Source organism: Phyllostomus discolor, chromosome 7 (genome assembly GCF_004126475.2).
Source record: "Phyllostomus discolor isolate MPI-MPIP mPhyDis1 chromosome 7, mPhyDis1.pri.v3, whole genome shotgun sequence".
NCBI lineage: Eukaryota > Metazoa > Chordata > Mammalia > Chiroptera > Phyllostomidae > Phyllostomus > Phyllostomus discolor.
The window spans coordinates 95,787,286-95,810,864 of NC_040909.2; the positions used below are offsets into that span (position 1 = coordinate 95,787,286).

General features: G+C 38.7%; 1 protein-coding gene across 4 annotated transcripts in view; it reads right to left on the reverse strand.

Annotated features, from left to right (window-relative positions):
• Nucleotides 1–23,579, reverse strand: part of CA8 (carbonic anhydrase 8) — a 111,969-nt gene that overhangs the window by 38,413 nt on the left and 49,977 nt on the right. For all 4 annotated transcript variants that reach the window (XR_004904352.1, XM_028534030.2, XM_036031141.1 and 1 more), the window contains exon 4: nucleotides 11,226–11,321. Coding sequence is in view for 3 of the 4 variants with exons in the window: in XM_028534030.2 (XP_028389831.1) it covers nucleotides 11,226–11,321 (96 nt within the window). In the remaining variant the exon portion in view is untranslated. The remainder of the gene's footprint in view (nucleotides 1–11,225; nucleotides 11,322–23,579) is intronic.

Genomic DNA, 23,579 nt, shown 5'->3' on the forward strand with positions numbered 1-23,579 from the left:
GCTTAGTCCACACACATATGCTCTCCACCCCATGCCCTCCTGCCCTCTCCAGGAATTCCTATGTCCATTATCCCATTTCTTGCCAGTATTTTTAAACCCCATATCTGAAGTAGCCCTTTTGGCTCAGAAGAAAAACACAGGCGAATCTCAGATCTCAAAATGAAACAAACAGGCCTTCCCCACCTCGTGACCCCTTTTGTCTTTCTTTTCTTGAGTCAAGCTTCTTGAAAGGGAAGTCTGTAGTCACCGCCTCTGAGTCTCTCCCCTCCCATTTTCTCACCTACATGCGAGACCCCCAATGGACTTCAGTCCCTCTCCCCTCTGCTTCAGCTGACCATCCTGATCAGCCCTTCTTTCCTTCATGAAATTTTGCTCCCATAGTTTGTGTAGTTCTACTTTCTTCTGAAAGGCATTTTCCAATGGATTACCTGAATTTTCCCCCATAGCAAACATATGGCAAGTTAGAACCGGTGCTCCTGCTCTCGAACCTCCCGTTGCCCCCAGCACTGAGCTTGTTCCTGGGAAACTCGTGGTAGTTTCAAATGCCTTGGCTTTCCATCCCATGCTCTAGTAACTAGTCCCTGCTCTTCTGTGTGTGGCTGTCTGGTTACTGGTATTCTTGTTTTTATTTCATTGTATTATTTTGGGGTCTTTTGTTGTTTTGTTTTGTTTTTATTTTTGGTTTTGTTTTAAGAATGAGGCATTGCCTTCTATTTCTGGGACCACACAGAGTGAAAGAACGGTTTCTGGTCCTGATTGGTGACAGCAAATCTCTGTGTGACTATAAACAATGACTTGTCCTCTCTGGCCCTTAGTTTCTCTTCTATAAGATACGTCTTTTATCACATGCAGTATAAATAAGACAAAACTTAAAAGATTCACCCTAGGAACTAGATTAAATTTTTACCTTTTAAAGCAGATGGTCTACCTTTGTACATTCACTAAATTTGTATAATTTCCTTTGTCCACCATGGAGGTCAAATCTAAACTTTATTTTGACTATATCCAGCAAAGTCTTTGCCAGTCTTATTTTATCAATGCTTCATATAATGCACTTCAAATTATCTTGGAGTAAAAATTAAAATTATGAATAACAAAGAACAAAAAGAATCTATGACATGATTACATCATTGATTTTTCTTAGATTTTGCAGTCAGCCAAAGTCCAAAAACATTTCAAATTATTTTTCATTGATAAAATAAACTCTGTTTTCAGAAGGCATTTTCTAAATCACTTCTCCAAAGCCCCTGAATGGCACTCTGAAGAAAATTTCTAATAAGTAAATGAACCAGTTGCCACCCATGAATATGGCTGCTCTTTCATGACCCACAAAGATCAAGTTTGTATCATTAAATTATCAGTGTTCTCTGTGTATGTGGTTTATTCTATTTTTTATTTTTATGTATTGACTTTAGAGAGAGAGGAAGGAGTGAGAAACAGAAATGTCAATTTATTGTTCCACCTATTTCTGCATTTATTCGTTGATTCTTGTACTCACATGTGCCCTGACTGGGGATGGAACCTGTAACCTTGGCTTATCAGGACAATGCTCCAGCCCATGGCCAGGCTATATATACACGTTTAATGTCACCACCATGTCATAAAATTGAGGGAGACCCAAAAATATCCTGGGTTCCCATTCAAGATGCAAGTGTAGAAAAATGCTGGATTCCCTCTGAAGGGGACCTGGAAACAGAATGAATACAGCCCCCACAACAAGGGGCAGTGCCGAGAAGTGTAGAAGAGGTAGAAATACAGTCGACTCAGGAGAAAAACCACACCCCAGCAGAGGTGTGCTTCACAGTCAGGAGGGAGCTCGAGGATACGGAACTTCTCCCAGAAGAGCCAGGGATTCAAGCTCTGCATCAGGCACAGGATCCTGCACAGGAGAGAGGGGCCCCCAAAACACCTGGCTTTCAAAATCAATAAAGAATATGTCCAGGAAAACTCTAGAGCTGCAGAAAAAAGAAAAACCTGCCCTTAAAGGGTTCACACATGGTCTCACTTGACTCAGAAATCAGTGTAAAACCAACACACAAAAAAGCACATAGGCTATAGGTTAAGAGTTCAATTTGCCAATCTTGACGTGCATGCTGGAGAGGCAGGAAGCAGCTGGAACTTTCTCTGGGGACTGAGACACTGGTAAAAGTCATTTCCGTGGTCTTGTTCTCCTGTGCTGAGCCCAGTCTTAGTGGGTGGCATCTTATAATCTTCCTGCTAGCCTGCTAGTGCCATTGGGCACACCCCTGGGAGAGTACTGCCCACACCCTTACCTCGGCCAGCTCCCCAGTCCACCAGGGTACCCGCAGCAGCCACAGCCCCACCACATTAGAATGATGCATGAAGCACCTGGCACCTGGCTTTGGCGCCCAGAGTGGCATTGCACTGCCAGGCCCCACAGGGTATCTCCTACACAAGGTCGCATCTTCAAGCCTGGGAAACATAGCTAATCTACCTAATGCATAGAAACAAAGACAGAGAATCAGGCATAATGAGGAGACAAAGAAATATGTTCCAAACAAAATAGGAAAACCAAACATCAGAGAAAAACTAAACAAAGGAGTTAAGCAATCTACTCGATAAAGAATTCAAAGTAATAATCATAAAGAGGATCACTGAACTCAGGAGAAGAATGGGTGAACACAGTGAGGACTTCAACAAAGAAACAAAATTAAGAAAGTACCAATCAGAGCTGAAGAATATGATAACTGAATGAAAGCTACACTAGAGGGAATGAACAGCAGTTAGATAATACAGAAGAACAGATCAGCAACAGAGTACTGCAGTTCACCTAAGCTGAACAGCAAATGGAGAAAAATAATTTTTGCAAATGACTGCAGTTTAAGGGAACTCTGGGACCACATCAGGCACACTAGCATAGTCTTATAGAGGCCCCAGCAGGAGAACAGGGAGAGTGAAGGGCAGAAACTCAGTGAAGGAATCACCCCTAATACAGGGAAGGAAACAAACGCCCAGACCCAAAAAGCACAAAGAGTCCCAAACAAAATGACGCGAAGAGGTCCACATGAAGATGCATTACAATTAAAATGTCAAACATTACAGACACAGAGAGAACCTTAAAAGCAGCAAGAGAAAAGCAACTAGTTATACACAAGGGAACCCCTACAAGACTATAAGCTAATTTTTTTTCAGAAACTCTGCAGGCCAAAAGGGATTGATATGATAGTATTAAAAGCATTAACAGAAAAACTCCCAAGGTTATCATTCAGAATTAAAGAAGAGATAAAGAGTTTCCCAGACAAGCAAAAGCTAAAGGAATTCATCAACACTAAACCAGCCTTACGAAAAATGTTGCAAAGGTTTCTCTGAGTGAAAAAGAAAAAAAAAATAACTAGAAATAAAAATGCATATTTAAAAAAATCTGGGACTTCTGGCCAAGATGGAGGTGCAGGTAGACACACTATGCCTCCTCACACAACCAAGATAGGGACAACAACAATTTAGAAACAGAATAACAACCAGAACTGACAGAAAACTGAACTGTATGGAAGTCAGACAACCAAGAAGTTAAAATAGGCATGTTCATCCAGACCAGTAGGAGGGGCAGAGTAGGGCAGCCAGGTAGAGAGTGGTCGTGGCACAAAAAGTGGTAGCACCGGGTGCGTAAGGCATCCTGGGTGTGCAAGACCACAACAGGTGGACCCTGGGTGTGCAGGCGGCTGGCAGACTCCGGGCACGGAGTAGCAACAGGCAGACCTAACAATGCAGCAATTGTGAAGCAAGGCACATCAAGCAACCCAGGATCCCAGCACCGGGAAATAGAGCCTCTGGGCACTGATTGAAAACACTTCTGGGGGCTGATGCGCAGGGAGAGACCCCCAGCCTCGCAGGAGAGGTCGTTGGAAAGTCCCACAGAGTCCTAGAATGTACACAAGTCCACCCACATGGGAATCAGCACCAGAAAGGCCCACTTTGCTTGGGGAAAGTGGTGGAAGGAACTGCAATCTGACAGAGAGCAGAGCAACTGCCATTGTCCCCACATACAGCATCACAACCCAGCTCCTGGGTTGTCCCGCCCTGATGAACACCTAAAGCTCCACCCCTCATACATAACAGGCCCAAAAAGACCAAAAAAAAAATGGCCCAAAAGAACAGATCAGAACCCCACAGCAAATAAGCGACCAAGAGATAGCCAACCTACCAGATGCACAGTTCAAAGCACTGGTGATCAGGATACTCACAGAATTGGTTGAATTTGGTTGCAAATTAGATGAAAAAATGAAGGCTATGCTAAGTGAAATGAAGGGAAATGTACAGGGAACCAGTAGTGATGGGAAGGAAACTGGGACTCGAATCAATGGAGTGGACCAGAAGGAAGAAAAAGCATACAATCAGAAAAGAATGAAGAAATAAGAATTCAAAAAAATGAGAAGAGACTTAGGAACCTCCGGGACATCTTTAAATGCTCCAACATCTGACTTATAGGGGTACTGAAGGAGAAGAGCAACAAGTCGAAAAGTTATTTGAACAAAAAACAGCCCTGGCTGGCGTAGCTCAGTGGATTGAGTGTGGGCTGCGAACCAAAGTGTCGCAGGTTCCATTCCCAGTCAGGGCATATGCCTGGGTTGCAGGCCATGACCCCCAGCAACCACACATTGATGCCTCTCTGTCTCTCTCCCTTCCCTCTCTAAAAATAAATAAATAAATAAATAATCTTTAAAAAAAAAAAAAGAAAACACATTTCTTAAAAATAATAATAATAAATAAATAAATAAATAAGAACTTCCCCATTCTGGCAAAGGAAATAGACTTCCAGGAAGTCCAGGAAGCTCAGAGTCCCAAAGAAGTTGGACCTAAGGAGGAACACACCAAGGCACATCATAATTACATTAGCCAAAGTAAAAATGAAGGAGAGAATCCTAGAAGCAGCAAGAGATAAGGGGACAGTTACCTATAAAGAAGTTCCCATCAGACTGTCAGCTGATTTCTCAAAAGAGATCGTAAAGGCAAGAAAGGGTTGGACAGAACTATTCCAAGTCATGAAAGGCAAGGCCTACATCCCAGATTTTTCTATCCAGCAAAGCTCTCATTTAGAATGGAAGGGCAGATAAAGTGCTTCTCAGATAAGGTCAAGTTAAAGGAGTTCATCATCACCAAGCCCTTATTTTATGAAATGCTAAAGGGACTTATCTAAGAAAAGAAGATAAAGAAAAAACATGTATAGTAAAATGACAGCAAACTCACAATTATTAACAACCACACCTAAAACAAAAACAAAAAGAAACTAAGCAAACAACTAGAACAGGAACAGAACCACAGAAATGGAGATTACGTGGAGGGTTAGCAACAGGGGAATGGGAGGAGGAGAGAGGGGGAAAAGGTACAGAGAATAAGTAGCATAGAATGTAGGCTGAAAATAGATAGGGGGAGGGTGAGAATAGTATGGGAAATGTAGAAGGTAAAGAACTTATAAGTATGACACATGGACATGACTAAAGTGGGGGATATGGGTGGGAGAGGGTGTACAGGGTGGAGGGGAGTGAAGGGGGAAAATGGGGCAACCATAATAGCATAATCAATAAAAAATGTTTTTAAAAGAAAGTGAAAAAAAGTTAAAGAACTTATGACACATGGACATGAACTAAAGGGGGGGAATGTGGGTGGGAGAGGGTGTGCAGGGTGGAGGGGAATGAAGGGGGATAATGGGACAACTGTAAAAGCATAATCAATAAAATATATTTTAAGCGCTGGCTGGTGTAGCTCAGTGGATTGAGTGCGGGCTGCGAACCAAAGTGTCGCAGTTTCGATTCCCAGTCAAGGTACCTGCCTGGGTTGCAGACCATGACCCCCAGCAACCACACATTGATGTTTCTCTCTATCTCCCTCCCTTCCCTCTCTAAAAATAAATAAATAAAATCTTTAAAAATATATAAAAAATAAAAATAAAATATATTTTAAAAATCTCACTGATAAAGACAAACATATAGTAAACATAGTGGATCAACCACTTAAGAAACTAGTATGAGGATTAAAGGAAAAAAGTCACAAAATTATTTCATTGTACAATCATTAAAAGTTATACAAAATATAAAGATGCAAAATATGATGTCAAAAACATAGGACATGGGGGTGGGGATAAAAATGTAGAGCTTTTAGGATGCAATCAAACTTAAGTGACCACCAACTTAATACACTGCTATAGGCACAGGTCGTTAAGTATAAACCTCTTGGTAACCAAAAACTGAAAACCTACACTGGACACAAAAATATAAACAAAGAGAAATGAACCTAAACAGATCATTAAACAAAGTCATCAAATCACATGGAAAAAGAACACAGGAAGAAGGAACAGAGAAGTATGAAATGGAAACAAGTGCATACCTGTCAATTATTCATGTAAATGAACTAAATACTCCCATCAGAAGACACAGAGCAACTGAATGATTTTTTTAAAGACCCACCTACAAGCTGCCTACAAGAGACTTATGTCTCATCTAAAGACACACACAGACGGAAAGTGAAGGGATGCAAAAGGAGATTCCATGCAAATGAAAACAAAAAGAAAGCTAGGGAAGCAATACTTAGACAAAGAGCACTTAAAACAAAAATACTTAAAACAAAGGTGGTGACATGAAAGAAAGAAAGGCATTAAATAATGAAAATGGGATCAATCCAACAAAAAGATATAATACTTTAAACATCTATTCACCCAACATTCAATAGAAGCACCTAAATTCATAAAGTAAATATTAACAGACATAAAGAAGAAACAGTATTACAATAATAGTAGGGAGCTTGAACACCCAAATTATATCAATGGATAGGTCAACAAACAAAAACTCAACAAGAAAACAATGGGCATAAATGACACATGGGACCAGATGAGATTAATATAAGTATACAGAACATCTCATCCCATAACAGAAGAATATTCTCCAAAACTGATCACATGTTAGACCACAAAACAAGTCTCATTAATTTAAGAAGACTGCAGTTATATCAAGCATCTTTTCCAACCACAAAGGTATGAAATTAGAAATTAATTACAAGGAGAACCTGGAAAAATACAAACACATGGAAATTAAACAACATGCTACTAACAACAAAAAGATTGAATAAGAAATTCACAAATACATTCATATAAATGAAAATGGAAACACAATCTTCCAAATTGTGTGGGGCACAGAAAAAGCAGTTCTGCCCTGGCTGGTGTAGCTCAGTGGATTGAGCGCGGGCTGTGAACCAAAGTGTCCCAGTTCAATTCCCAGCCAGTACATGCCTGGGTTGCAGGTCATGACCCCCCCAGCAACCGCACATTAATGTTTCTCTCTCTCTCTCTCTCTCTCTCTCTCCCCCCCACTCTCTCTCTAAAAATCAATAAATAAAATCTTAAAAAAAAAAGCAGTTCTAAGTCGGATAATTTATACCGATACAGGCCTACCTAAACAAATAAGAGAAATTCCCCCAAAAATACCTCACCCTAAATCAAAAGGTACTAGAAAAACAAGAAGAAACAAAGCCCAAAATTATTAAAAGGAAAGAAATAATAAAGATCAGAGTAGAAATAAACAAAATAGTGACAAAAAAAGAAAACAATAGAAAAGATCAATGAAACTAAGAGCTGGTTCTTGGAAAAGATAATCAAATTGATAAACCTCTAGCCAGACTCATCAAGAACAAAAAGAGAAGCCAAACAAATAAAAAACATGAAAGATAAGTTACAACCAACACCACAGAAATACAAAGGATCATTAAAAAATACTACAACAATTATATACCAAAAAGGGACAACTTAGGAAAAAAACAGATAAATTACTAGAAACATACAATTGTTCAAGACTGAATCAGAAAGACTGGTGTACAGACTGATTACTAGTAGTGAAACTGAATCATTAATCAAAAGAAATCCCAATTTAAAAAGTCCAGAACTAGATACTTCACAGGTGCATAAATCTGTCAAACATTTAAAGAAGTTAATACATACCCTTATGAAACTACTCCAAAAAGTTGAAGAGGAAAAAACACTTTCAAACTCATTCTACAAGACCAGCATTACCCTGACACCAAACCAAAGAGAGGAAAAAAAAAAAAAAAAAAAAAACAGAGAGAGAGAGAGAGAATATTGCAGACCATTATCCCTGATAAACATAGATGCAAAAATCCTTAACAAAATATTAGCAAACCCAATACAACAATATCTTAAAAGGACCACACACCACAATCAAGTGGGATTTATTCCTGGGATGCAAGAATGGGTCAATATCCATAAATCAATCAACATGATACACCACAAAAACACAACAAAAGATAAAAATTATATGATTATCTCAATAGATGCAGAAAAAGCATTTAATGAAGCATTCAGCATCCACTTATAATTAAAAACTATCAATAAAATGGATGTGGAGGGAACAAACATCATCAGCATAATAAAGGCCATACATGACAAACCCACAGCTAACACCATACTCAATGGTAAAAAGCTAAAAGCTTTTCCTCTAAGAGCAGGAACATAACAAGGATGCCCACTCTTGCCACTTTCATTCAATGTAGTATTAGAAGCCCTAGCCACAGCAATCAGATAACAAAAGGGAATAAATAGCTTCCTAACTGCAAAGGAAGAAGTAAAACTGGTACTATTTGGAGGTGACATGATATCACATACAGAAAACACTTCACTCCTCCAAAAGAACCTACTAAAACTAATAAATGAATTCAGTGAAGTTGCAGGTATACTCGATATACAGAAACTCAATATACAGAAATCTGTTGCATTTCCATACATTGTAACAAACTATCAAAAAGAGAATTAAAGAAAACAACCCCAATTATTATTGCATCAAAAGAATAAAATACCTAGCAATAAATTTAACCAAGGAGGTGAAAGACCTGTACTTAGAAAACTATAAAATATTAATGAAAGAAATTGAAGGTGACACAAATAAAAAATATATAAAGTGTTCATAAACTGGAAGAATTAATATTGTTAAAATGTCCATACTACCCAAAGCACTCTATGGATTCAATGCAATCACTATCAAAATATCAATGGCATTTTTCACAGAATTAGAACAAATAACCCTAAAATTTGTTTGGATCCACAAAAGACCCCAAATAGCCAGGGCAATCTTGAGAAAAAAGAACAAAGTTAGAGATACCATGCTTCCTGATTTCAAACTATACTACAAAATATAGTTTGTAATATACTACGAAGCTTTAGTTTGTAGTATATTACAAACTATTATATTATATTATAAAATATACTAAAGTACCATATTTTTCAGACTATAAGAGGTACATTCCAGCCCCCCTCCAAATTTGGGAGGAATAATGGTTTTTAATGCTGCTGTTTGAGTTCTGTTTACATTTACATTGGTGAAATATTATGTCATTTATGGTATTAAATATTTTACCACATTTTTTGCTTCAATCTCTTTTTTCCTATTTTCCTCCTCTAAAACCTAGGTGCATCTTATGGTCTGCAAAATGTGGTATGTTATAATTTATTATAATTATAATTATAAAATATTATACTTTATTATAAAATATATTATAAGTATAATATACTAAAGTATATTGTAAAATATACTGCAAAGTATAGTTTGTAAAGTATAGTATAGTAATCAAAATAGTATGGTACTCATAACAAAACAGACATATGGATCAAAGGAACAGAATACTGAGCCCAGAAATAAACCTACACTTATATGGTCAATTAATCTATGACAAAGGAGATGAGAATATACTATGAGGAAATGATCGTCTCTTCAATAAACACTGTTGAGAAAATTGAACAACTACCTGCCAAGGAATGAAACTAGACCACTTCATTATATCATATACAAAAATAAACTGAAAATGGGCTAAACACTTACATGAAATACATGAAACTATACATGAAAGTAATACATGAAAGTATAAACTCCTAGAAGAACACATAGGTGATGAATTCTTTGACATCAGTCTTAGCAATCATTTTTTGTTGCCTCTTCAAGCAAGGGCAACAAAAGCAAAAATAAACAAATGGGACTACATCAAACTAAAAAGTTTTTCTACAGTGAAGGAAAGCATCAACAAAACAGAAAAGCAACCTACTGAATGGGAGTAGATATTAGCAAACATATCCAATAAGGAGTTAACATCTAAAACATATAAAGAACTTATACAACTCAATATTTTAACAATCTGATTTAAAAATGGACAGATAACCTAAATAAACATTTTTCCAAAGACAACGTATGGGTGGCCCACAAGCAAATGAAAAGATGCTCAACATCACTAATCATCAGCGATATGCAAATCAAAACCACAATGAGACATCCCTCACACCTGTTGGAATGGCTATTATCAAAAAGACAACAAATAACAAGCACTAGTGAGGATGTGGAGAAACGGGAACCCTCGTGCACTATTAGTGAGATTGTAGATTAGGGCAGCCACTGTGGAAAACAGTATGGAAGTTCCTTAAAAAATTAAAAATAGAATACCATGTGATCCAGCATCTACTTCTGGGTATATATCTAAAGAAAATAAAAACACTAACTAGAAAATATATGCACCCCTAATTTTATTGTAGCACTGTTTGCAATATTCAAGATATGGAAGCAAACTAAGTGGCTCTTTACAGATGAATGGATATAGAAGATTTAATATATATTACACACACACAGGATTATTACTTAGCCATAAAAAATAATGAGATCTTGCCATTGAAGACAACAAGGATAGACCTAGAAGGTATTATGCTGAATAAAACAAGTCAGACAGAGAAAGACAAATACTATATGATTTCACTTATGTGTGGAATCTAAAGCAAACACATAAAACAGAAACACACTCAGATTCAGAACACAAAATGATGGTTGTCAGAGAGAAGGGGGTTGGGGATGTGGGCCATGTAGGTGAAGGGGGTTAAGAAGTACATTATTCCACTTCTAAAATAAACAAGCCATAAAAATGTAATGTACAGCATGCGGATATAGTCAATAACATTGTAAAATTTGTGTATGATGAGAGAAGGTTACTAGAGACTTATCATGGTGATCATTTCATAAGTATATAAATATCAAATTCTTATGTTGTACTCCTGAAACTAATATAACATATGTCAACTCTACTTCAATAAAAATAAATATATATTGCTTTTAAATATAATATATATATATATATTTTAAATATAATATAATATATATAATATATACACACTGCAAAATTAATTGGAAATAAGCATTTGAACAGCATAACAATCACAGGTAACAGTTTACCTGAACAAACAAAGCAATGATGGCGATCCCATGTGGCTTCCCCACGGCCTCATCAATACTGCCGAACAAGGTGGAGTTCCAGTGGATCAGATGCAACTGCGTGAGCAACAAAAGGCAGGTTACCTCATTACTTAATGTACTTCCATTTAAAAAAGCAAAGATATATCAACTTTCCTTAACTGTACATATATGGTATCATATGCAACACAAATATCACAAATAGACTACTGCTTTAATACAGGTTCTCTGTAGGAATGTCTTCCTTCTTATTTCTGAACAAAAGTACTGCTTAGTGGACTTCTGCCTCTCCAGTCCTGCTTTAGTCCTAACCAGGACCACATCAAAGGAGACTGACAGATTCCACATTGATTTGGTTGCTTTTCTTTGTCACATCATCTGACCCTCAGTAGAACAAAACTCTGGGTCAGGGCAGAAACACTGGAACTCATTCACAGGATGAGCACCTGCAGTATTTCCTTCAAGAATAAGACAAAGCCAGTCTTAAATTCTGATAAATTATTTCAACCCTCTAAGAATATCCAGAGATAGGATCCTATAAAAATGTTGCATCTTTTTAAAGCCATGGTAAAATAATGAAAGCTGATAAGGAGCACTAAAAGGAGGCCCTTCCCTGCACTGAGATAAAGTTTTATCTGTGAGGGAATGACAAGCAATGCTCTAGAGGACTCCTTCGCTCCTGGTTTCATAAAGCTTTGTAGCTTTCAAGTTTATCTAGAAAATGCACTTGCTCCTACAGCCCTGATAAAACCCTTGCAAGAAGCCAAATTCAATTCCCTGGCTAAAATTAAATGGCCATTGAGGTTCTTAGCTAACAGTAGCTAGGTAAGCCTCCGCCTGGTAATACCATCTTCGTCACTATAGCTTTTAATCAAGTTATACTTACTCACTACCTTAAAACATTGTCTTATTTAAAAATAGTTCTAATCCAAAAAGACATAGTTAAAATTCAATCACCATGTCATTTTAGCATCCATATTAAAATATTATTGAAAATTATCATGTGGATTGCCACGAATTTGTTTTTTGGCTGAATTTGTCCAAGAATCTGAAATTCTAAGACTGACCACTAGAGGGAGGTAATGAAGTCTTCTGCCCATATGTAACAGAAATGGTAGCCTAGGAAAAAACTATATATATCCAAAACCAGGGTGGGGTCAGGGTATGAAAAAGCCACATGGACTATGACTGCCCAATAAATGTAACTGTCAAGGCCCTGACATTAAGAAAACAATGTTTTATAACCTTTCAGTTAATAATCAAAGACCAACCAATTTTAATCTTTCCCTGTCTGGCTACAATAGCACAGGCGTCCCAGTGGTACCGACCAGTGTACATTGGTGCTGATAAGAACTGATTGCCTTAATTAAATCAAGAAAGACGGGCCAAGGTTAAAATCTAATTTTATTTGACAAATTACAAAGTTCAAATCAACATTTTCCTTAGTTCTCACAGCCACATTTTCGGGTATTTTTTTCTAATACAAAACAAATAAACCAAAATAACATCATCATTTCTTTCTTTCTTTCTTTTTTACCACCCTCACAATTCAGGAACATTGTCACTCTCACCAGCTCTTCAAAACCTGGTTCACATATTTTGTGTTTAAAAAATTTAAGGGGACCCACTCCCTAAGTGTATGCCGCACACGCTGACTTCATTTCCAAGAGGGTAGTATAGAAGAGTAACTTTACAATAGAGAAATACGATAAACACTACCTGAGCCAGGCGATCAAGGTCAAATTCAGCAGTTATCAGTCATGTTGGTAGTACAGATGGTTAATTCAAGTGCCAAGCAAATTTCCAGCACCTTCTGGAGATCTGTTATAACCTAGTACATATTTAATTTTATGTAGTAGTAACCTTGATGCACAATTCACAAACATAACACTCTACAGTTTATTGCCTCTTAGCTTCAGCTCACTCTGTGCTCCTGAAACCCTTCTTCACTCCACTTGTATTAGTCTGCTAGGGCTACCATGACAAAGAACCACAGATTGAACGGTGCAAACAATAAAGATCTATTTATTTCTCACAGTTCTGGAGGCTGGAGTCCAAGATCAAGGTGTCAGCAGCTTTGGTTGCTTCTGAGGCCTCTCTCCTTGACTTGAAGATGGCTGCCTTCTCCCTGTGTCCTCACATCATCTTTTCTCTGAGGATGTCTGTGTCCCAGTTTCCTCTTCTTGTAAGACACCAGTCACACTGAATTAGGCCCTGCCCTAACAACCTCATTTTAGTCTAATTACCTCTGCAAAGATCCTGTCTCCAACTATGGTCACATTCTGATGTACTAGGAGTTAAGACTTCAAAATATGAATAGACTAGGGGCACAGTTCAGCCTGTAACACCATCTATCTCACCTTTCCCTCATCTTAATGAAATTTTTTCACATTGCAAAACTCTGAATTTTTCACATCAATTTCTGCTCCCCCACAGTCCTGTTTTTCCCCCATCATCTTGTATTCCCCCTTATATTAGTGTTGCTCTGTTCCAAAAAGCAAAGCCACATAGATACAGGAAAGTTATCAGTACTTATGAAGAACTAAGAGTAACTGTGGGTAGCTAAAGGGTACATAAGTCTGGCAGTGATGGGAAAGAAGAGGCTAGGAAGTTAAAGGGGTTCTGACTGCACAGAGCTTTGAATTTTATCATAATTGTGTTTTTGGAATCACTAAAGCAATACTGCAGTGAATATTATTATTACTTATGTTGCTTAGACTCATACAAACTCCCCCATACCAATGTGTTTCCTTCAAAGGTCCTTTTGGGAGTATGGGGGTGAATTGGAAGTGTTAGGCATAGGAGGCTGGAAGATAAGCTAGAATGCGACCAAAAAAGTTCCAGCTGAAAAATGATGATAAACATGTGGGATGGTTAAGTTTATGTGCCAGCATGGCCAGGCTATGGTGCCCAGTTTTTTGGTCAAACACTAGCCTAGATGTCAGCATGAAGGTAGTTTTTTTAGATTTGATAACCTTTAAATCAGTAGACTTTGAGTAAAGCAGATTACCCTCCATAGCATAGGTGGGCCTCCTCTATTAGCTGAAAGCCTTAAAAGCAAAGAGTGAGGTCCCTGAAGAAGAAGCAATCTACCTCCACATAGTAACACAAAAATTTCAACTGAGTTTCCAATCTTTGGCCCGTCCTGAAGATTTCTGAATTGCTAGTTTCCACAATCACATGAGCCATTTCCCTAAAATGAATCTTAATTCATCTTTCAGTAGACAGACAGACAGACAGACAGAGACAGACATAGCCACAGACATAGACATGGATCTGTTCAGATATACAAGGTCTGTCCGGAAAAAGTCCAGCCATCATTAACATAATAGGAACAGTTTGTGAAACGTCGATGTAACCTGGCAGCCAAGGAAAGTAGACTGGAATGTACATACGTCAACAATGACAACTTCACTGTACAAGTCAGTGAGGGCAGTAGATGCTGTTGAGTGAGCACGTGTACTGTGTGGCCATTGCAATCAAAATGATTGAGAGAGTACAGCAATAAATCTGCATCAAATTTTGCATTAAACTTGAATATTCCTCGTGGAAACTATTCAGATGTTCAGAAGGCTGCAGCTATGGGCAACTGAAAATTGTCAGTTTCATCAAGACAACATGCCTGTTCATGCATCACATCTCATGCAAAGTTTTTTGGCAAAACATTAAATCACCCAGGTGACTCAACCTCTCTACAAACCAGATATGGCGTCCTGTGACTCCTTGTTTTTCCCCAAAACTAAAATCACCTTTGAAAGGTAAAATATTTCAGACCATTGATGGCATTCAGGAAAATACGCTGGGGCAGCTGATGGTAATTGGGGGAACTGTGTGAGGTCCCAAGGTGCCTACTTTGAAGGGGACTTAGGTGTCATTGTCCTATGTAAAATGTTTATTGCATCTTGCATCTTCTTCAGTAAATGTCTATTTTTCAGAGCATATGGCTGGATACCTTCTGGACAGACCTCATATACCTGTTTCTCTGGAGAACGCTAACTGACACAGGTTGTACAAACAAATGGGAAAAATGTATAAAGATAAATGGAGTTTTAAATCTGAACAAGACTAGTAGGAATAAAGACAGGGCTCTAAAATGATATTTGGAAGTTATTCTCCTAACACTAAACATGGTGCCTTTGGGGAAGGGAAATGGGGGACACAACAACCCACTGATTATCAGAAAGAACAAATTAGAACTTCTGCTCATATTTATCCAGTGCCTTTTCAATTTCTATTCTCCTATGCTTCAGAAAATACATTTGATAGATAGGTAGGTAGATAGGAAAGAAGGAAGGAAGAGAGAGAAAGAAAATAAAAATACATATTAGTACATGGATGTAATTTTTAAATAAATATGGACATATTAAGGATATGTGCTCCAAATTTCTTTTAGAAACAAATGGTTTTGAATGGAAAGGCATGTGATACTAAGAATATGGTTTAGAAAATAAAGAAGTGGCCCACTGCGTCTAAGGGAGGCTCGGTAGCAGTCCAAGCAGCTGGTTGTTATCAGGCCAGGGAGCTGGAAGATGAACTTCAAAGCCTGACTGAGACAGGCTCTGGGGTGTGTCTGGCCTACCTATCACTGAGTACAGAACGCAGAGGCAGAAACACAGCACACCTCTGCAACTGTGCTGATCAGTTCTTAGAGGCAACATGCTCTCATAGAAGACCCCTGCGCTAGGAATCACAAGCTTTAGATTCTTGTTCCAGTTCCACAACTCTTCAGTTCTGTGAACTTCACAAGGCACTAACTTCTTTGGGCATCAGACTAACATAAGGAGTGTTATATCTTAAAAGCGTGGCTTCTTCATACCTTTCCCTGACCTCCCATAGTACTCTCTCTATTCCTGTATTATCACATTTTGCTGTAGGTATGGCCAGCAAAGGCATAGAAGAAGAGTGATGAATTTTGAAGATGGAGAGCAGCTTAACAATTTGTAGCGAAGACCAAGTATACAGACGTCTCCCACCATTTCTAAGGAGTAAAAGGGTTAAATGGCATTATTGCTACATCTACTGCCTACACTCAGACAGTCCCACTCTGCTCAGTCACTTCACTCCTCGAGGGCCCACTGGACTAAAGATGACCCCAGGCAGAGCTCAGTCTCACTAAAGCCTTCTGGAACCTTGTGAACACACAGTCCAGCAGGTGGCACAGGGGCTGCTTCTTGAAGTTTGAACCCAAACTCCAACTATGGCCACCAACAAAAATAGTGGGGAAAAAAGGAACAAGAATTCTTTTTCACCTGAAACAATAGGCAGTTCTCCACCCTCCCTTCACTCATTCTCCCTCGAAAGACAATAACTTTTGGCTTCCTCCCAACTCAGGGATGTCAGAGTAGAGGAACGTAGTTTTCTATAACAATTAAAACTGAGCCTTTCCTCAGTTCTTCTGTTTTCCCCCGACACTCCCCAACCCGAGACACCTCAATGTATGTGGATAGATGTGTCTTTGTGTTTACTGACAGTGTACATACTACAAAGAAACAAACAAACAAAAAAAGCAAAGACACATGATCACTCTATCAGCATTGTGACCATCATTCCTTCCTATTTAAAAAAATCTCACCGTGGGATAATAATCATAAACATCCTCTTCATGGTTTCAGAGAAAATCTTTAACTGAGCTTTTCCCATAGGGCTCACAAATTCAAACTGCCTACCATCAATTATCCTGCTGTGCCATTAGTACCTGTGAAATGTTAATCTTAATGTACTTAACTCATAGCAATAAATTTGTCCAAAGTTATGAAACTGTGACATGCTGTAGCCTTATAATCATTTATTTGTCACTGAGAAAATAAGTTTGAAGATCTCATAGCAGCCTAACAGAAAGCTATCTTCAAGATAAATGAGGTTTATTATTAACATAAATAACACAACAGCATTAAAATACAAAAGAATGAATCATGAGAAATGGAAAAAGCAGTAAAAACTGCAAAGGCAATTATGACACAAATTTCCTTCCCTGGCCCAGTGTGCTCACACAAGTTCTGTGAAGTCTCTCATCCTCAGATGCTTAATGGACATTTCCTTTCAAATGGCTTCATGTCAACTGAGCCAAATATTTCTAGAGCTGACATCAATTTCCTTTAAAAAAAAAAAAAAAGGACCCTCCCAGTCTCTTGATGGAGCCCCAGTTTCCCGGGCTTCAGACCTTGAACTTCCACCCTTTATCTCCAACTCACCAAAGCCTTGCCTGGCCCTTAACTGTTTACATTACAAAGTCCAATGAATCTCTCTTTGATGCAGGTTTCACCACATTTTCTCTGCTCAAAAATGTCCAATTTCTTTATTTTACCCATATCAGGCTTAAATTTCTCTAACCCCATTCTAACTATTCCTAAGACACTCACTCAAATCAAGTATATCTTCTGACCCCTCACAACATCCCCCCATTCTGTTTACGTTTCACTCACTTGAAATGCTGTTCCCTGCTTCTCTCAATTCTACCTCTCCTCCTAGATCTTGGAAGGCCTTTGAAAGACAGATAGATTGGAGATAGAGATGATGGATGGGGACAGAAATACAACTTGAACCAACTGATATGAAAAAAGAGGGATAACTGAGGTTTCTACCCTAAATCACTTATCAAAAGTAATATGAGCTCAGTATTAGATGAGTTCTATCAGAACAGTTCAGTTGGTCTCCCACAAGTGAGAGACACAGAACAAGAACAGCTAATGGTACAGAACGCAGCTATTTCTGATACCTAGAGACAGCCTCACAGAGTCCAGTCACACCTACGGGTCAGGTCATGAAGGAGAGTGACAGAAGGGCAAGGACTTAAGCTTTGGGAAATGGTGACACGAGGAAAAGGAGAAGGCCCAGGAAATTCCCAGGTCCTGTTAGGACAAAGGAGAAAGACTCTCTAGAAAAAAGACTGGTCCACAGTGTCAAGGTTACAATAGCTACAGAGAAACAAAACAAAAAAAATAAGGATAAAAGGAGATTTGGGATATATTTTTTAAAGATTATTGGGAAGATTATTGTGATTATTGTACTACAAACAGAAGGAACAGTGGCAGACATGAAGAACTTAGCATAAACTGAGTGGGGCCAGGTGGGCAGTATCAGAACACATCAAAAAGTAGTGATGGCTTTTTAATGAGGAGGATCAGTATACTTGAGTTGAAGCAAAATTCACCTTTCATTTTTAGTATTCTTTAATCCTATAATGGGGAAAAGTAAAACTTGAAAAAATCACAGACTGCTATAAATGTTTATGTCAGAAGTACTCAATGCACTTGTGAACAGATGTAAATGACCTGAAAAACATTTTTCTGCCAAACTCTAGTCATCAAGAACTTTCCTCCGAGCCAGGCCACCACCTGGTACAGATTCACAGAGGAAAAGGCGTCGTCAGGAGCACAGCCTGGCGCCTAGGCCCTGACTTTGCTTGTTTACCTCCGTCACAAAGAAATTCAACTACGGAGAGCTGTAAAAAATCCAGCTAGCTTTTGAGTCGTGGGAGCCAAGTCTCTCACATCAACCATGCTCTCACTCCCAAAATACCCATCCTCAGAGCGTTCGGAAAGAGCTATAAAATTAGAAAATGGAAAAAAAGTTACTGTCTCAACTACATTTATGACATTAGGAGTTGAAGGAAAGAACGTATTAAATACTGAAAACTTTAAAAAGGTGTGGAGGGGGTGCTGGTGAAATGTTTGAAAACGAAATGGGAGCATTAACTAATAGAAAAACAGCAGAGAAAGCCCCGGACTCACTCTTAATGACCTGAAGCAGCCATTCACCTGCACAGAAATGGAGAGTTAGCGTATATTATTTTCAGGTGCCCCTGCACTTTAAGATGTCATTGTCAATATACCATGCGGCTATTATTTAAAGAAGGACATTCAAGGCGTAGACAGATACAATAATGACAAGGTGCTGTAAAGCATGGAATAGAAAATAAATTATTTGAAACTCTATCTCTGTCACCTCCTTGTTATGTTTGTCTAAACTTAATTATGTATCTTCTTATAAAAGTAAAAGGAACAAGAGGATCTACCAGAGCATTTAAGAACACCTTCATCCATTAATACATTAATATCAGAAGGTATTTATGGTGAGTGCTCTTAGGGTTCAGGATCCTCATTTAAAAAGGCACTAGTTCTACGTAATTTACAAAAATATTTTTTTCAAAGCAAGATGATTTTCTCTCTGAATGCTGATTTCATTTTGTTTACTTTGCTATTGTTGCCCTCTTAGGAGCAGGGCATAGTAATACTGTTAGAGCTCTTCTCCAAAAAGTGGAGCTTCCTTTATGAAGGGCGTTCACTTTGAAAGGTTGGGGAGGGTTGTTGGAACAGTCATAGGGATAAAAAAACAAAACAACGCACCATTTTGAAAGATTTTATTAAGAGTAAGATGAGAAGCAGTTAAAAGTGAAACTTAGACACTGGTTTCTTGGTTGTCCAAGAAAGACCCACTCTCTTATTTTCTAAAAGAAAAATATCTGAGTTGTTGGTTATAGCTGCAACTAAATTGCTGTTAACTTAAATTCTCTATATTTCATTTCTTGTTACATAAAATAAAAAAGGTAAAGAGACTGTCAAAGCGTCTTGGTGTTATGGAATATAAGTCACATATAGATCGCATCTGTGCACCTTGAACGGTGAGTCAGTGCCTAATGCCTGTAATCTTTCCCCTTCTACCGCCAAATAAGAACTACAACTGACAGATGAGTTCTGGAGTAATGTCAGCATCCATCAATACATTTATTGAGTGTCGGTAATGTCTATGGTTGTAGTGTCCACTGCTTTCAACATTGTAAATACAATGACCTCAAGTCTTTTTATAAAAAAGTCCAGGGTGTGAATAAATAAAAATACAAAATTGATAGTTTGTGTATTTGTATTTATTTAATGAGCTCCAAGGTTACATTCTCTGCCAGGCACTGTTCTTTGCAAACATTACCTCACTCAGTCCTCACTAATTCTATGGCTGCCCCCAACACCCCACCTTAACAAGAAGAAAATGGAGAGGCCAAAGGTGAAGAAGGCTACCCTATGCTGCACAGCTAACGAGAGCCAGGACATGAAACAAGTAGTTTGGGTCCTCGACCTCTAAGCCAGCTCTTTCCTCCAAATAGGGAGGGTAGAACACTGATCAAGGTAGAATTCACAGTGCGAATGTTCACACAACATGTGAAGGAATGACAAACATCATTCCCTCCAGAGACAAGAAAAACTAGGGTAGAGAAATGGATGGTGTGCAACCCAAGAAATGGCTTGTAATCCAGTCAGGCTGTACACAACACCAAGAGCACATGGTATGAATGTACAATCTTGTACAATCACACCTGGTGTGACACCTGGTGTGAATGAACAATCTTTCTACAAACTCCTGGGAAAATTACCTGCACTCTCAGAATCCCAGCTGTAAATGAGAGATCAGACTATTGAACGTGTAAGGCCATGCAGGGGCAAGAGGTATTATCTGGAAAGCCCCTGGTAAATGTCAAGTAAATGCAGACTAGAGCCAATTAGACTGGAGAGGAAAATGAGGAGATGCAGCAGGAAGGTAGGCATGGTTGTATTTAAATACCATGGTCTTAAGTGAAGTAAGTCAGACAAAGAAAGACAAACACCATATGATTTCACTTATATGTGGAGCCCAAAAACAGAACAGATGAACAAACAAAATGAAATAGAAATGAACTTATTGCTACAGAACACAAACCGATGTTTGCCAGAGAGGAAGGGGATTAAAAAAATACAAACTTCCAGTTATAAAAATAAGTAATTGGGATGTAATGTACAGTGTAGGGATGTAGTCAGCAGTATCCTTCCAACTATATATGATGCTGAACAGCTACTACACTTATCGCGGTGACCATTGTGTAAGGTACATAAATGTTGAATCACTATGTTGTATACCTAATACAATATTGTTTGTCAACTATAATTTTTTTTAAATAAATGGAAGAAAAATAAAATAAAGAGCATGGTCTTTGAAAATAAAATGTCCATCTCCGTTCAGTATAGTTATGTTCTCAGTATCCTGCCTGAACTCAACTGTTTATTTTCTTAAGGTTTAAAGATAATTAACAATGTTTTCCACTCTAGAAAGCCAAGTCACTTCCATCAGAGTCAAATTCAAGGGTGTCCAGGAACTTGGCTGATAAATGAGGGGAAGAATGGAATGAGGCAAGGAGAGGGAGAGCTGTGAAAACCAGAAAATCGGCACCCCTCCCAAAGGTGGTTAAATACCAAAATTTAAAAAGCACAGTGCCAGCTGGATCCACCCCTAAATCCAACTCGAAGGTCACCACTTTGCAACCTCTCATGTACATTGTTAATATTCTAACCAAGATCTCCTGCCTGGAAGAACAAGTAAAACTATCTGAGCTATTTCTGCTTCCTGCCAGCACATCCTGACATCCTTTTGTCCTTCTTCCTGACCCAATGTTGAGTTTTTATCCCTCTCATCTAGGAGTCAACCTGTGCCTCTGTTCTCTCCTCTCCATTCTTCTCCTGACCACTTCATGTGGCCATCAGTTCTTTACTCTCCTGAGCCTGGTCCATCAGTTCTTTACTCTCCTGAGCCTTGACCTGAGAGCTCCCTATTAGCTGCTCATCATCTTATAAATCTGTGCAAATTTTCCTCACCTTTAAAAAAAATCCCTTCCTTGACCTCACATACCCTCCTAATAGCTTCCATTGGCAGCAGACTTTTTACAGCCTTATCTGCACTCCCCATCACCAGTTCCTCCCAGCCCTCTTCCTCCACAGGCCACTGAAAGTCATCTCTCATCCCCACCCCTTTGGAGAAACTGCTCTCCCTAATTCACCAAGAACCTTCTTCTGCTCAGTCACACCTTTTGTCTGTCTTGACTGCTCTACAGCATCAGAGACCCCTGCCTGTTCTTCTCGAACCACCCCCTTCTCATGGGCACCCTGGCAGCACTCTCCCCAGGGCTGTCTTCCTCAGCAGCCATTCACCTCAGGCTGCTTTACTCATTTCCATCACCTGCCACCACCTGTGGTTCTGGCAGGGCTCCACCGTCTCACCTACTCTCTTCTCAATCAGCACATCCTTGTTAAGCGATATTATCTGCCCTCATGTCTTCAGTTGTCATCTAGGGACCTATAATCCCAAAATCAACATCTTTAGCCAAAAACTTGGCCCTGAGTCTAGATCCCTTTACTAAACTACCTACTGAAATATTTAAAGTTAGCATTTCATAACTGAAGTCTCCCCACCACCTCCCAGACCTATGTCTTCCTCTTTGCTCCTAGTTGCATTAATGGACCCAAGCCAGAAATCTCTTCCATCACCCTGCTTCCCTTACAAACAACCAAGACCTAGGTCCTGCCTTTCCCTACCTCCGTAAAATCTCCCAAACCCACGTGCCCTGCTTATTCTCATGAACAATTCCTTAGTGTAGACATCGATAACCTATTACTAGAATTACAGCCCAGGTCTTTTAACCCACCTCCATGCTTCCAAAGTCAGCTTTCCAAATTCATCCTCCATCCAGCAGTTATTACAGTGCAAACCTGGTCTTGTCCCTTCCTGGGAAAGTTCATCGGGGGCTTCTTACTGTCCGTTGGATACAGTTCAAATTCCTTAATAGGAAATGCACTTAAAAAATGTCTTTGTATAATTTTTAAAAGTATGATACTTTTGGTTCACTATATATTAACTGTTTCAGGTAAGCTGGTGATAACAATTACAGTAATAAGCTCTTTTTAGTAATAAGAATGCATATAAAGCAATTTTAATTGGATTTAAAATTTGGTGCTATTTCACTTCTCTATGAAATAACACTGTCAATTTTCACATTCCCAACCTTATACACTGAATACATTACCCAATAAACTAATTTTCAGGAACAATATTTTAAAAATTCAATTACAATATTCAAAATGCTACAAATTACAATAAAATGCACTTATCTGAAAATGTTAAAGAAAAACCATTTTAATCCTCACTGGTAGCACAGAATACTCACATGCTTTCATTTTCTCTCTCTCTTTTTTTTTTTGCACTTATCTAAAGTAAAAATCAGAACAATTTTATTAGAAATAAGAGAAGGCACATATTGTAGAGGGAGGAGAATGGTAGCTGGTCCGAGTCTCAGCCATTACCCATGGCACCTTGAGCAACTTAACATCTCTTGACCTAATTACTGAGCTGAAAAGTAGACGTACCCCTGACCAGTATGACTCAGCTGGTTGGGCGTCATCCTGCAAAACAAAAGGTCTCTGGTTCAATTCCTAGTCAGGGCACATGCTTGGGTTGTGGGTTCAGCCCTGGTTGGGGCACATTGATCTTTCTCTCCCTCTCTTTCTCCCTCCCTTCCCCTCTCTCTAAAATAAATAAATA